The sequence below is a fragment of the Aspergillus pseudonomiae genome (assembly GCF_009193645.1).
Source record: "Aspergillus pseudonomiae strain CBS 119388 unplaced genomic scaffold BDV37scaffold_49, whole genome shotgun sequence".
In the NCBI taxonomy this organism is placed as follows: domain Eukaryota; kingdom Fungi; phylum Ascomycota; class Eurotiomycetes; order Eurotiales; family Aspergillaceae; genus Aspergillus; species Aspergillus pseudonomiae.
The window spans coordinates 171,280-182,695 of NW_022476041.1; the positions used below are offsets into that span (position 1 = coordinate 171,280).

The window sequence follows — 11,416 nt, forward strand, 5'->3', positions numbered from 1 at the left end:
AAGGTAGTATAAAGAAGGTAAGCACATGAAATGCTTAAGAGCCAGAGTTATGCATAAACCACGTAGCTTGAGGGTCACGATTCAACTCTATCGTCCACTTGGCATTGTCCCAAAGGGTTGCGTGCTCCAAATCACATCTGTGGAAAGTTGGTCAGCACAAAGACGGCCCCAAGTCTAGAAGCGGCCAATTTCCCCCAATCTACATAGATTGTGGCAAATGCAAACCTGCGGAGTGTTGCTATCTGCAAGAAAAACAATAGTTCGAAAGCTTAGTCGAGAACCTGTGTCACGTGTACGACCGTTTTCCACGCTCGCTGCGAGTATGTAGTATAAATCACTGGCGAGACTTTCTACATGACCAGAGCACTTGGTTGAATAGAAAAATTTCTATTTCCACATTTCCTGCCTTTTTTCGTACACCGATTTGAGAACGCCAGATTTGCAACGGACACATCATAAAAGATCAACCCAACGAACACGTCCCAAAGGCCAGACCCCGAAGACATGCACTATCTTGTCAGACATCAAAGTGGAACTGTACAGTCATAACAAGCGACAAGAAATATAAAGAAGCCTTATAATTAAAATAACAAAAACAAATAACGAAGGTCAAAGTCGCTCAAATTTAAAGGTTCAGCTTCTTGGCCTCCTTCTGAGCGAGCTTGACCAGCTCATCGTACACACCGCTAAAGTCCTCATCATCTGCTGATTCACTCTTCTTACCCTTTGCAGCCGACTTGGGGACAACCATGGTGACACTGGTGGGACGCTTTGTTGCGGCAGAGTTACCGAGCTCAGCTCGAGATGTGACGAAAACGTAAGGAATGCCATGGTCCTCACAGAGGACAGGAATATGCGAGATGACATCCATCGGTGAGATGTCGGCAGCAAGGATCACAACTCCATTGGGAGTGCTGATCGGGGCGTTAGGTGCAGGAACGGGAGATTTCCGGAGAGCCTTGACAACTTCCTTCACACCGCGCTTGAGGCACTTGTTCACGGCGGCTACAGTAGAATCATCATATTAGCGTCATTGAAACGAGATGGAAGCTTTACATATAGCAATACGAATCATAGATGGTTTAAGATTGTAAAAGTGAAATTGATTCGGTTTGAGGGACGAGACACATGCGCAACATCCGGAAGTGGGTTAGAATTAAGATTTAACTTACCCTTCTTCACACTCTTCAACACCTTCTTTGCCGACTTGTCTTCGACCAAAGGCTGGGCAAACGGCACGAGAGCGCCAACAGGGCGGGCATCGACATCCATCACCTCAGTCTCGACAATGGCAGTGGCTTCCGCAGCGACAGCACCGTCAATTCCATCCAGAACCTTGGTAGTGAGCTCTTGCTCAACTGCGTCGGCGAGAGAAGCCCTATCCTTCTTCTCCTTCTTGTCCTTCTTGCTCTTGTGGACACCGTCCTTCTCCGAGCGCTTTTCCTTCTTCTCGCGCTTGTCCTTCTTCTCAACCTTGTCCTTGGCCATTTTGAAGTCTGGTACTACCCGGGGAATCGAACAAAACGAGGAGGGAAAAGGGCGACAATCGGAGGACGGTGGCGTGGGGAGTAGTAGTTTATCGGTCACTTTTGGAGGCCGCAAAAATTCGAAATCTTTCAAAATTTCGGCGCTAATCCTTTCCTGGAACGCGAGCTTCTGGCGGGCGGTGAGCAATGCTGACTCATCCAGTACCGGATCGGGATGTTCTATTCGCCCGTCCAAAACAACAAGCCGATGTTGAATTGCTCCGTACGGCTCTGCGTGCTTGAATCGGTTGAGTTGTGGGAGTCACCTCTGGGAGCTTGAGGCAGGTTCTACCAGGCCCTCACTTACTTTCCATGACATCATTCGCAATTCATTGGTCATTGGTCTCCGCCACTTACATAGTCAAAGGTTGACAAACAATATGCCTTGCGGATTCTAAAGCATTTGAGAGACTAACAGGCTTTAGATGAATTCAAGTAGGAATTCGCAGCTTTCCTGGGGCTCGCCGCCACGGAGCGCCTCACCATTATCGATCCCCCCGGTCCCAAGCCCTTTGCGACAGTCCATCCGTCCTTCCCAAGTTTCAAAGCCTGGTTAGCTCCAATCCTCGGTGGCGGACAGTGCATCTCATGCGACTAACTTTCCTCACAGATACAGAAAAGGAAGAACTGCGTGTCCAAGTCAATACTTTGAGATATGAACTGGAGAATATCAAGCAGGAGCGGGATCTGATGGTCCTGCGCCATGAGAAAGAGCTTCGGGATGTTCAATTAAAGGCGGATGCGGATTTCAGGAAAGCCCAGGTGTGTACATATTGGCATGCCGGACAACCACAAAACTAACTGATCTGTCTCTGTAGGCTGCAGAATCTGCCAGTCACCGCGCCAATCACAAGAGCGAGTCCCTCGCCAAAGAGTTAAAAGAGGCTCAAGAAACCTCACTGAACGAGAAAGGAGGCCTTGAGCGGAAGATCAGAAGCCTTCAAGATCAGAACCAGAGCTTGCAGGATGATGTCGATGATACGAAAGCCCAATTGCTGGACCAGGAGAGACAGTCCAAATACCAGATCAACGAACTAGAGACCATTCGCTCATCCCTCCAAAGAACTCTGGCAGAATTGCAAAACGATCTTCAAAGCGCCAGGAATGACGTACAGACCACTCAAGAGAAACTGCGTGAACGGGAAGCGGATGTCGCCAACCTGGAAACCGAGAATATACGGCTCAAAGCCGAAGGAAGCGATGCAGAGACGGTAGCTGTTCTCAAGAGAGAGCTTTCAGAACAGGTCAGTCATATAAGGAACCTAGAGACTACGAATCGGGACCAAAGTGCGGAGTTGCGGCATCTTCGAAAAGTGCAGAAAAATGTCGAAGTGGTGGAAGAGCAGAAGAAATCGCTCGAGAATCAACTACAATTAATGAAGGATGTGGAATCAGAGTTGGGAACAGTTCAGATCCAGAAGCAGATGCTCGAAGACGAGCGCACATCATGGACCAGTCTTCTACAGGATAACGATGAACAAGCCGAGATCGACTCGCCAGAAGCAGTTGTGAAGGCTCTACTGCAGGAGCGGATTGAGAAAGCAACTCTCGTTGATAAACTTGGCAACATCGAGGCGCAGTTTCTAGAAAAAGACGAGCTGATAAGAAGCTTGGAAACTGAGAGGAGTCACCTGCGACAGGAAATTGAAAAGCTTCGGAGTAGCACTGTTGCAAACGGAGGAGCCATGGCCGAGAGCAGAATTCGGGCAAGACTAGATCGTCAGCGAGCACTTGCAGTGAAGGAAGTCGAGTATCTCCGTGCACAATTGAAGACTTTTGACACGGAAGAGGTGACCATGAACGCGGAACAAAGTCAATTTGATGAGCATAAGTCAGAACAGATCGCCAATCTGGAGAAGATTGTTGATGAATACAGAGTGGAGCTGGAGAAAGCTCACGAAGAACTCTCGAAACGGGAGCCTACCGAACAGCCGGACGCAGAACCTCGGGGTGTTAAGCGGCCTCTGTCCCCCGCCGAGAGCGATGCGGAGAACGAGCGTCTTTCTATCTTATCCCGGAAAAACAGGACATTGCAAGAGTCGCTCTCCAAGTCTGAACAGGCGTCAACTCTCCTACGCCGAGAGCTTGAAGCTACCAAATCCCAGCTCAAATCTCTCAAGGCCAAGTCGCGCACACGCGTTCTCGAGCTCCGTGACAATCCCACAGCGCAAGCCGAGAACCTCAAACTCTCCACCATCACAACCCTCAAAGCTGAGAACCGTGACTTACTTGCCCAATTACGGGGTGACCACAACAGTGTCAAATCTGTCCCCGCTAGCACCCTGGAGAGCCTGAAGTTAGAAATCCAAGAAATGGAGCGAGTCGTCGCAGATAAGGAGAAGCGCATGCGACGACTAAAGGAAATCTGGACCGCCAAGTCATCCGAGTTTCGCGAGGCCGTTGCCTCTCTGCTCGGATACAAGCTGGACTTCCTCCCCAACGGGCGTGTACGAGTAACATCTATGTTCCACCTCTCCCCCGCCTACAGACACGGAGACGGTGACGGTGCTTCTGACCCCCGCGGACCGGGAAGCATGGGCAATGGCGAAGAAAATTCAATCATTTTCGACGGAGAGAACGGCACGATGAAGATTTCCGGTGGGCCGAACAGTCTATTCGCTATGGAAATTCGACCCCTCATCAAATTCTGGGTCGAGGAACGAAAAGATATACCCTGTTTCCTGGCTGCAATGACGTTGGATTTCTATGATAAGACTACACGAGCTGCACGGATGTAGTTGACCTGTTTGGTGGGTGATTGTCATAACTTGCTTTTCCTTCTATCTCTTCCATCACCGATATCAATGGATATAGATCGACTGTTTCGTATGTTATTTTTAGCGATTCCCCGGCACAGAGGCGTCAGTGTGCCATGTTTATTTAGTGATCAATCCTGTACTGCTATGAAGATAACTATGAGTCTGGAATACATTATCATCTTTGGCTTATGGAAACAGTCATTGGCGACGGAATTACTGCGTGGATACTCAAATTGTCTGCGAAGCGTCACGGCTAAATACATACGTTGTTGTTATTTGGGGCATTAATATGCGCCGAATATCCCACTGAGACAACCTATTTACAGGCAAAATGCCATGCCTACCTGTCCAGAGGGTGGCTATACACACAAAAATTACTGCGACACAGGGAAGCAAGCGAGCGTGACGAAATCAAAGGACCGAAGAGATGATAGGTATATACCTCGCACAAAAGGAGAAAGGAAAATAGTCAAGAGAAAGGAAGAGAAAGATCGGCAGAACGAGAGTAACATACAAAGTCGTGGGAGTAGATTATGTGCTAAGATGGTGGCAGGTAGTGTCAGCAGACAAACTTTTGGAAGGCGTACTATTCCAAAGGAATCCGACAAAGACAGTCACGATGGTATCTTGAAACTGGAACGGTCCGGCGGGTTGTGGTCATGATTGGTTCGTAGAAAGTGCAAAAACAGGCGCTATTCTCGTGACACCGAGAGGTAGCACAACAGTCTGCTAGGATGAGACATATTTGCCTCCAACCAGCTTGCGAGTAGTAGGGACTTCTTTCCATGTCAGCGAGGGTTGGGTATCGTCATGTGCACCGGAGTCTTCGTCCGCAAAAGGATCAGATCCCTTTGGCGTACTCGCCTCTGCTGGCAACGCGGCACTGATTCCCAGTCGAGATCCAGCATCGAGAGTGTTGACCTCGAATTTCGCGTCGACCTTCCCTTTCCTTGGCCAACTAGTGGCCGTTGAGAATCGAACCAGCAACTTGCCGTCAGATCCAGCTTTAACTTCGAACTCAGGCATCTTCCAGGTCACCGCCGAGTGCTTGCGACGGAAGGACGCCCCCGTATTAGGATACATGACAGCATTCGTAGCATGGGCCACTTCTCGGCCCTCTTCAGGAGATGTATCCAGGTTCACTGTCAGAACCAGATTCTTGAGGGTGATTGATTCTTTTGGTGCGGAAGATGTGAATGATGGATTCAAGGAATAGAAAATGATGACGCTAGCCTGGTGTTCCTCAATGTTCCATACAGGTTTGAAGATAACCGGACAGTAGGCGGAAGAGTCGGATGCGTCAACGTGAAGTTGGTACTTGAAAGCCACTGTCGGTGAGGGGCGAGAAATTGTGGGAACATGTATGCTGTATTGTCCTCTTTTTTCATCTGAGAGATCCTTGTCCTTCTCTTCATTCACAAAGTGAGGATTTGCAGCTACCTTCTCCAGCACCTGGAAATTTTCTAAACGGACTGTGGTATTCGGCTCGGGGGTTCCGTTGTAGGCCAATGCAAGCTCTCCGATGACGGATGACTTGGTGACAACACCGTCGGAGAACCATGCATTAACCGTTTCAATGATAGACGCGTTCAGTCCTGGTTCGTGGAGATCAGGGTGTGCAATTGCACCCGAGCTACCGTGCAAGGTGTGTCCCGAGCGAACCGAGGTCGTGTCCGACAGAGCATGGTCCTCTGTTGCAATACTAGGAGAAGCCGCATGCTTTGAAGCAAGACCCGGCGAGACCGGCATGGAGACGTCAGACCCAGATTGTAGAGTGGGAGCATCACTAGCTTGCGGTGGATTAGGAATGAAAACTGTGTTACGGACGTCACGCCGACCGCGCAAGGTCCCTACATTGCGGCGCACGCCAGTTTGCTGGGCTCGCTGAGTGAACAGATCGTCAGCAAGGCGCTAAAGGGGTATATCCATATCACTCACCAGTCTCAACTGATTAGCCATATCGTCCATTGCTTGCTTGGCTTGATCTTCATCTTCGAATATAGGCTGATCCCGGATTGTTAGATTGATACCAGCTTCCTCCATACTATAGATAGATTAATTAGCCACTGATCTCAGAAGATTTGAGATTCCCATACCCAGCTGCTTCTCTCTGTGCACGAGTGATCTCGTCAATGGTCTGAGGTGGTTCCGAGAACCCTTCGGAGTCGACCCGTGGCTGTCACATGAAATTAACGGTCTGAGTTACATCTGTCATCTCACTATAGCTTACCTGGTGTGAGTCACTAATTGCGATACCTGTCTCAGCAGGGGGCTCTGGGGATGTTGTCCCGTTCGCAGTTGTTGGTACTGAGTGAGTGGTCGGAATAGAGGTCATCGTACCGTGGCCTTCATGGTCATTGGTTTCGCTGGGGATACGTGTAACTTCATTGTGGTTTTCCTGAGTAGTCAGTGCAGTGCCCGGGCGTTCCTCATCCGGTAGTGACTCGGGGATTTGCATGTCACGAGAGTCTCCCCGCTTGAAAGACGCAAAAGGGCTGCGGTGTTTCTTATCCGAAAAGAACGCAGCCCCTCCGGAGGGTTGCATTATGCTCTTCCTCCTATTCATGACGGTACCTAATCGCTTGAGTCCGCCAAGGGGTGTGCTATGGCGGGGTTGGGGCTCAGGTGCTATACAGAAAGTAAGTATCATCGATAACGACATCCAAGACGCTTGAGAGACAACAGCCGAGGCAGGAGAAATGACGGTACTTACCAGGGGGCGTCCTGATGGGACCAGAGGTCTCTGAGCGTTGACTGGCAGTGTCATCATGAAGGCGTGGCGGTGGTCCAGGAGGTGCTACAGGGGTAGGAGAAGTCTGTTGACTCAATACAACCGGCCTTCCCCCATTGACCTTTTCGGCAAATGTTCTTATTTCATCTGCGGTCTCCACATTGAGAAGCACATTCAAACAAGTTTCTGTTGCTTGACGGCAACGCTCAACCTGATCCGACTCATGGGTCTCCAGCTGGGTGAGCGCATCTCGTAGATGGTTTAGTCGACTCTCGTCAGCAGCCTGGAGCTGCTCGAAAGCGAAAGGTGCCCTGGACTCCCATTCCTGCCTAACCCCTTCAGAGGCAGCAACCGCACCCGCCAGCTTATCTGCACCCTTCGGGCCTTTCTCCCTAGCTTTGTCCACCTTTTTGAGGGAGGCTTCCAGATTCTTCGCAAGAGTTGCAAGATCGCTCTGGACTCCAGGTAAAGATGCCAACTCGCGGTTCTTGGTGTGGTAATCCCTAAGAGGGCGTTCCACATCTTCCTCAATCTTCTGTGCGAAGGTTTCGTGCGACGAGGCCACCATCTCCGTAGCATTGACGATGCGTTGCCATGGTATCTGGAATATTCTAATTTGGCCAATTGACAACATGTTAGATAATTGATACCTGGGTAAGATCCTCCAATATGATCTGAGCTTACCCTAGTGCTGCTCCATTGTCCAGTTGCTGCCGTGTCGCAAGCTTCCGTAGCCCTTGGGCGTATGCTTCTTCGACGCGGCGTCGCTCCTATTGCGCAAATCAGAATTTGTTCGCTCCAATTACTGTCACCGAATTTGAGAGGTGCCAGGATCATACCTGCAGCCAATCCGCGATGTCGGCATTGATCTTGTTAATGAGGCGAATGCGATCGCTGAGAACACCGGTGGCTTGGCCTGGCTGCAAAGAGGTCTGAAGAAAGGAAATACATCAATCAGCGAAGATCTTTAAGTCCGGTAGATCTATATCGGGTCATGGGGAGTGGAAGAGTGGCTCGAGCTTACAAGCAAAGCTGGATACTCCTGCCGTGAGAGATCCATCATTAAATACACATAGATCACAACTGTACAAGTAGATGAGGGGGGCGGCGCATAATAAAGTCCAGCCCGTAGAGATGCAAAAAAAAACGCCCGGAAATGAGTGGGATGTTAACGAAAGAGCGATGTATGTCCGAAAGGCCAATGCAAGTCGGTAAACGTGCAGTACAGCTGCGGGATGTGGAGGAAGGAAGAGGAAGTGCTATGATGACGATGGTTGCAACTCCGGAAGAACTAAAAGCGGACCCGGAGTTGGAAGGAAGAGCTAAACCGCACTGAGCTTAGCGCGGCTCGTGTCACATGTCCCGCCGCCTTTCTGTATGTATCCACTAGTAAGAGAAAGTTAGTGCCTGACTTGTATGGAGTAGAACATCATGATACTAGAAAGTGAATTGATCATTGCCTTCAAGCGCATTACAAGGATCAATTAAAATACCTCTAGTCGGCTTGACTGTAGCGCTTCTTTACATCTCTAAGACAGTATCTTTGGTGATTGCTACTCTTGTCGCCACGTCAAGCAATGGCCGATTGGAAAAAAGCTCTTGGCTTCACGGATAGGCTAACAGCCATCCAATCTTTGTAAGAGAAGACAACTTTGCACTTTGTACCTGGACAACGCTCATGTCTATCCTGTAGGACTACGGCCTATCAGCGTGCTTCATCTTCTGCTGCATTTGCAGAGGCACAGTCTCAGGCAAAGAGATTCGAGACTGAAGCTTATGATCAGGCCACATCGAAGGTAGGGGCTCCTAGCTATACGCCTCATCTCGCGTCCGCGGATATTTACAGTCTTGTTATACGTAGGAAGAATATGATCAATTGTGCCAGAAGGCTATTGATGCAGCCGAGGCCACTGGCTCGGCTGCTCCTATAATTAGTAGCCCCGATCAGGTACAAAGTCAGGAAGGGGTAGAGCATTGGCCTGCGGGCGAGGATATTGGACCATACAAGGCATGCCTTCATCATTTTGACGGGCTTCATTCCACCATCTACAAATCCAGGCGCACGGATGGAACCCTGGTTGCTGTGAAAGTGACTATCCCCCATCTTTTAGCACCGCCACACGACGCGAAGTGCGAAGTGAAGCTCTTGCGAGAGACTGCTGGAACTTATGTCATACCTTTACTTGAAACGCTGAAACTTGACGGAGGCCGACTGATTCTGGTGTTCCCTTTCATGAAACATGACTTTGAACATCTATTGCGACGAGGCATGTTGACTGCCACGCAGACTAGGTCTCATTTGCGCGATTTGTTTAGGGCGTTGGTGCACGTTCATGAGCTGGGGGTTATACACCGGGACATAAAACCTTCGAACATTCTCTTGGACTCACCTGATGGGCCAGCCTACTTGGCAGACTTTGGGATCGCTTGGAAGGAGGGACATAACGAGGCTGAACCAGCCGACGAAAAGATTACAGACGTGGGAACCACATGTTATCGACCTCCTGAGATATTGTTTGGTTATAAAGGGTATGGCACAGCTCTCGACCTTTGGGCAGCTGGGTGCGTGGTTGCGGAGGCTGTTGCTGTAGGGCACAAGCAACTTTTCGACTCTGGGCCACTGGGCAGCGATCTCTCGCTTATCCAATCTATATTCCAGACCTTGGGTACCCCCGACGAAGAAATATGGCCGGTATACCATGTCCCTGCTGAAAACATTCTGGGTGGCGCATACTGACATGGTGGTAACAGGAAACCCAGAAACTCCCAGACTGGGGCAAGGTGGAATTCTATAGATATCCTGCCAAGTCGTGGGATGACATCCTCCGAGGGGCCTCCTCAAAAGGTCGTGACTTAGTAAGCCAACTGGTGTGTTATGAGAGTAGCCAGCGCATTTCTGCTGCAGAGGTAAGCTTTCCAGGAGTTGGAGAACTGTTATAGATACACGAGAGACGGCGTCGGGATTTTTTCTGCGCCCGATTCTAATACCTGAATAGGCTCTCAGACATCCTTATTTTTCGGCATGTTAACGGCCGTCATGGGGGACCGTCAATCACATGTTAGGGGCAGGAAAGATAGGATGAAGAGAAGGGGAGGGAGCAAAAAGACCCCAGGGGTCCACTGGTTAAGGGTTCATATGACGAGCATGGTGTATAATGTACGGCGGTCTGGCGTTAACAATCATGCCGGGTCCCACCGACATCTGTTAGGCGTTTCAGTATTCTGACGGCTCAAAAATCGAGAGATGATCACGCATAAAGTGCGAGGACTGTCGGCATTGACCGGCAGGGAAAGCCGTCGGTAGAACTCCACCTTTAATATAATGCCCACTGCGCCTCTGGGGAGTCCCTCATCTTCGACGTGGACGAGTGGACACAATGTCATTCTGTACTCACGTGATGATTGCCTGATGGGTTTTTGTGCGATGGGAAAAGAAAAGGAAAAGAGCGACGAAAGATTCAGGAACCCCAGTTTAAGGTCTCCCTGCGACCCACATCTTTCTTGAACGCTGGTTTGCAGAAACTCTGTCTTGCCCCTTTTTGCATCCTTTACTTCATGCAAGTGGATTGTGAATTGCACTGATCTCCTCATTGCCCCTGTCACCTCATAATATTTTGTTGTACGGGAGTAGGAGAGCAGAAATACGCCACGCGAGGCTGAAATGGCGCTCAGCAGAGAGGATCAATGCAACGTCTTTCGGGGATAAGTGGATGCCACTAGGAAAGGCCGGAGGAGCGAGAGGCTTGGCTAATTAAAATCACGGGTCCCTTTAGATTGAACAATTGTTGATCTTCTCCAGATTTATCCGAATAAGCGACCTCGGCCACTTTTTCCATTGCATTGTTGGATCTCGATATATGTATGTCAGCACGGGACAACTCCTTTTGTTCCCATGCGGTTCGAGGACAGAGGAACAGGTATAATGAAAAAGCCAAATGGAATACTAGTAAAAAAGGGGCGGGGAGGACAAAAGTGAGTTCCCAAATATAGAGAAGATACGATGATTGGATGCACCATCCATGTTGTTGGCGGCGGTACGATACCATACCGCCGTTCAGCCCAGGGACACTCGTGCATGGGGGTCGATTTGTGCTCGAATAACAGTAGCGGGTGACTCGGCATGGCCCTCGTGTTCGTATTTACCGTCAGATAACCAGGCACCGTACAGAGCAATCTCCCGCCTGAGCCAATGGGAACCAATGGATGCCGGCGAACCCAGCTTCAGTGAGTTAGCGTGGTCAGTCCAATACGGGCGGATACCAGACCCTGATTGGGTGGGTTCCCCCTCATTAACCTCCATAAGCTTTGATCTCATTTCGTTTACTTGCAGCCAAGGGGCCCACCGCGGTAATTACCGGTAATTTTTGCGAGGTAGGGTTAGGACAACCAGGATGCCATGT

General features: G+C 49.8%; 3 protein-coding genes across 3 annotated transcripts; 1 reads left to right on the top strand and 2 right to left on the bottom strand.

Moving 5' to 3' along the window:
* Window positions 1–625: 625 nt before the first annotated feature.
* BDV37DRAFT_284589 (50S ribosomal protein L30e-like protein) lies at window positions 626–1,488 on the bottom strand (the record flags this gene model as incomplete). Its single annotated transcript, XM_032087530.1, has 2 exons — window positions 626–1,005; window positions 1,173–1,488. 2 exons carry the CDS (start codon window positions 1,486–1,488, stop codon window positions 626–628), a joined length of 696 nt encoding a protein of 231 aa, XP_031939939.1.
* Window positions 1,489–5,014: 3,526 nt separating this feature from the next.
* On the bottom strand, window positions 5,015–7,650 carry BDV37DRAFT_272773 (uncharacterized protein; the record flags this gene model as incomplete). The annotated part of the gene is made up of 3 exons (XM_032084936.1): window positions 5,015–6,169; window positions 6,516–6,913; window positions 6,999–7,650. 3 exons carry the CDS (start codon window positions 7,648–7,650, stop codon window positions 5,015–5,017), a joined length of 2,205 nt encoding a protein of 734 aa, XP_031939940.1.
* A 733-nt stretch (window positions 7,651–8,383) lies between these two features.
* BDV37DRAFT_156315 (putative cell division protein kinase (Ctk1)) lies at window positions 8,384–10,121 on the top strand. The gene is made up of 5 exons (XM_032079075.1): window positions 8,384–8,652; window positions 8,710–8,812; window positions 8,878–9,708; window positions 9,768–9,923; window positions 10,013–10,121. The coding sequence occupies exons 1-5, from the start codon at window positions 8,594–8,596 to the stop codon at window positions 10,043–10,045; spliced, it is 1,182 nt and encodes a 393-aa protein (XP_031939941.1). The 5' UTR covers window positions 8,384–8,593; the 3' UTR covers window positions 10,046–10,121.
* Window positions 10,122–11,416: the final 1,295 nt, after the last annotated feature.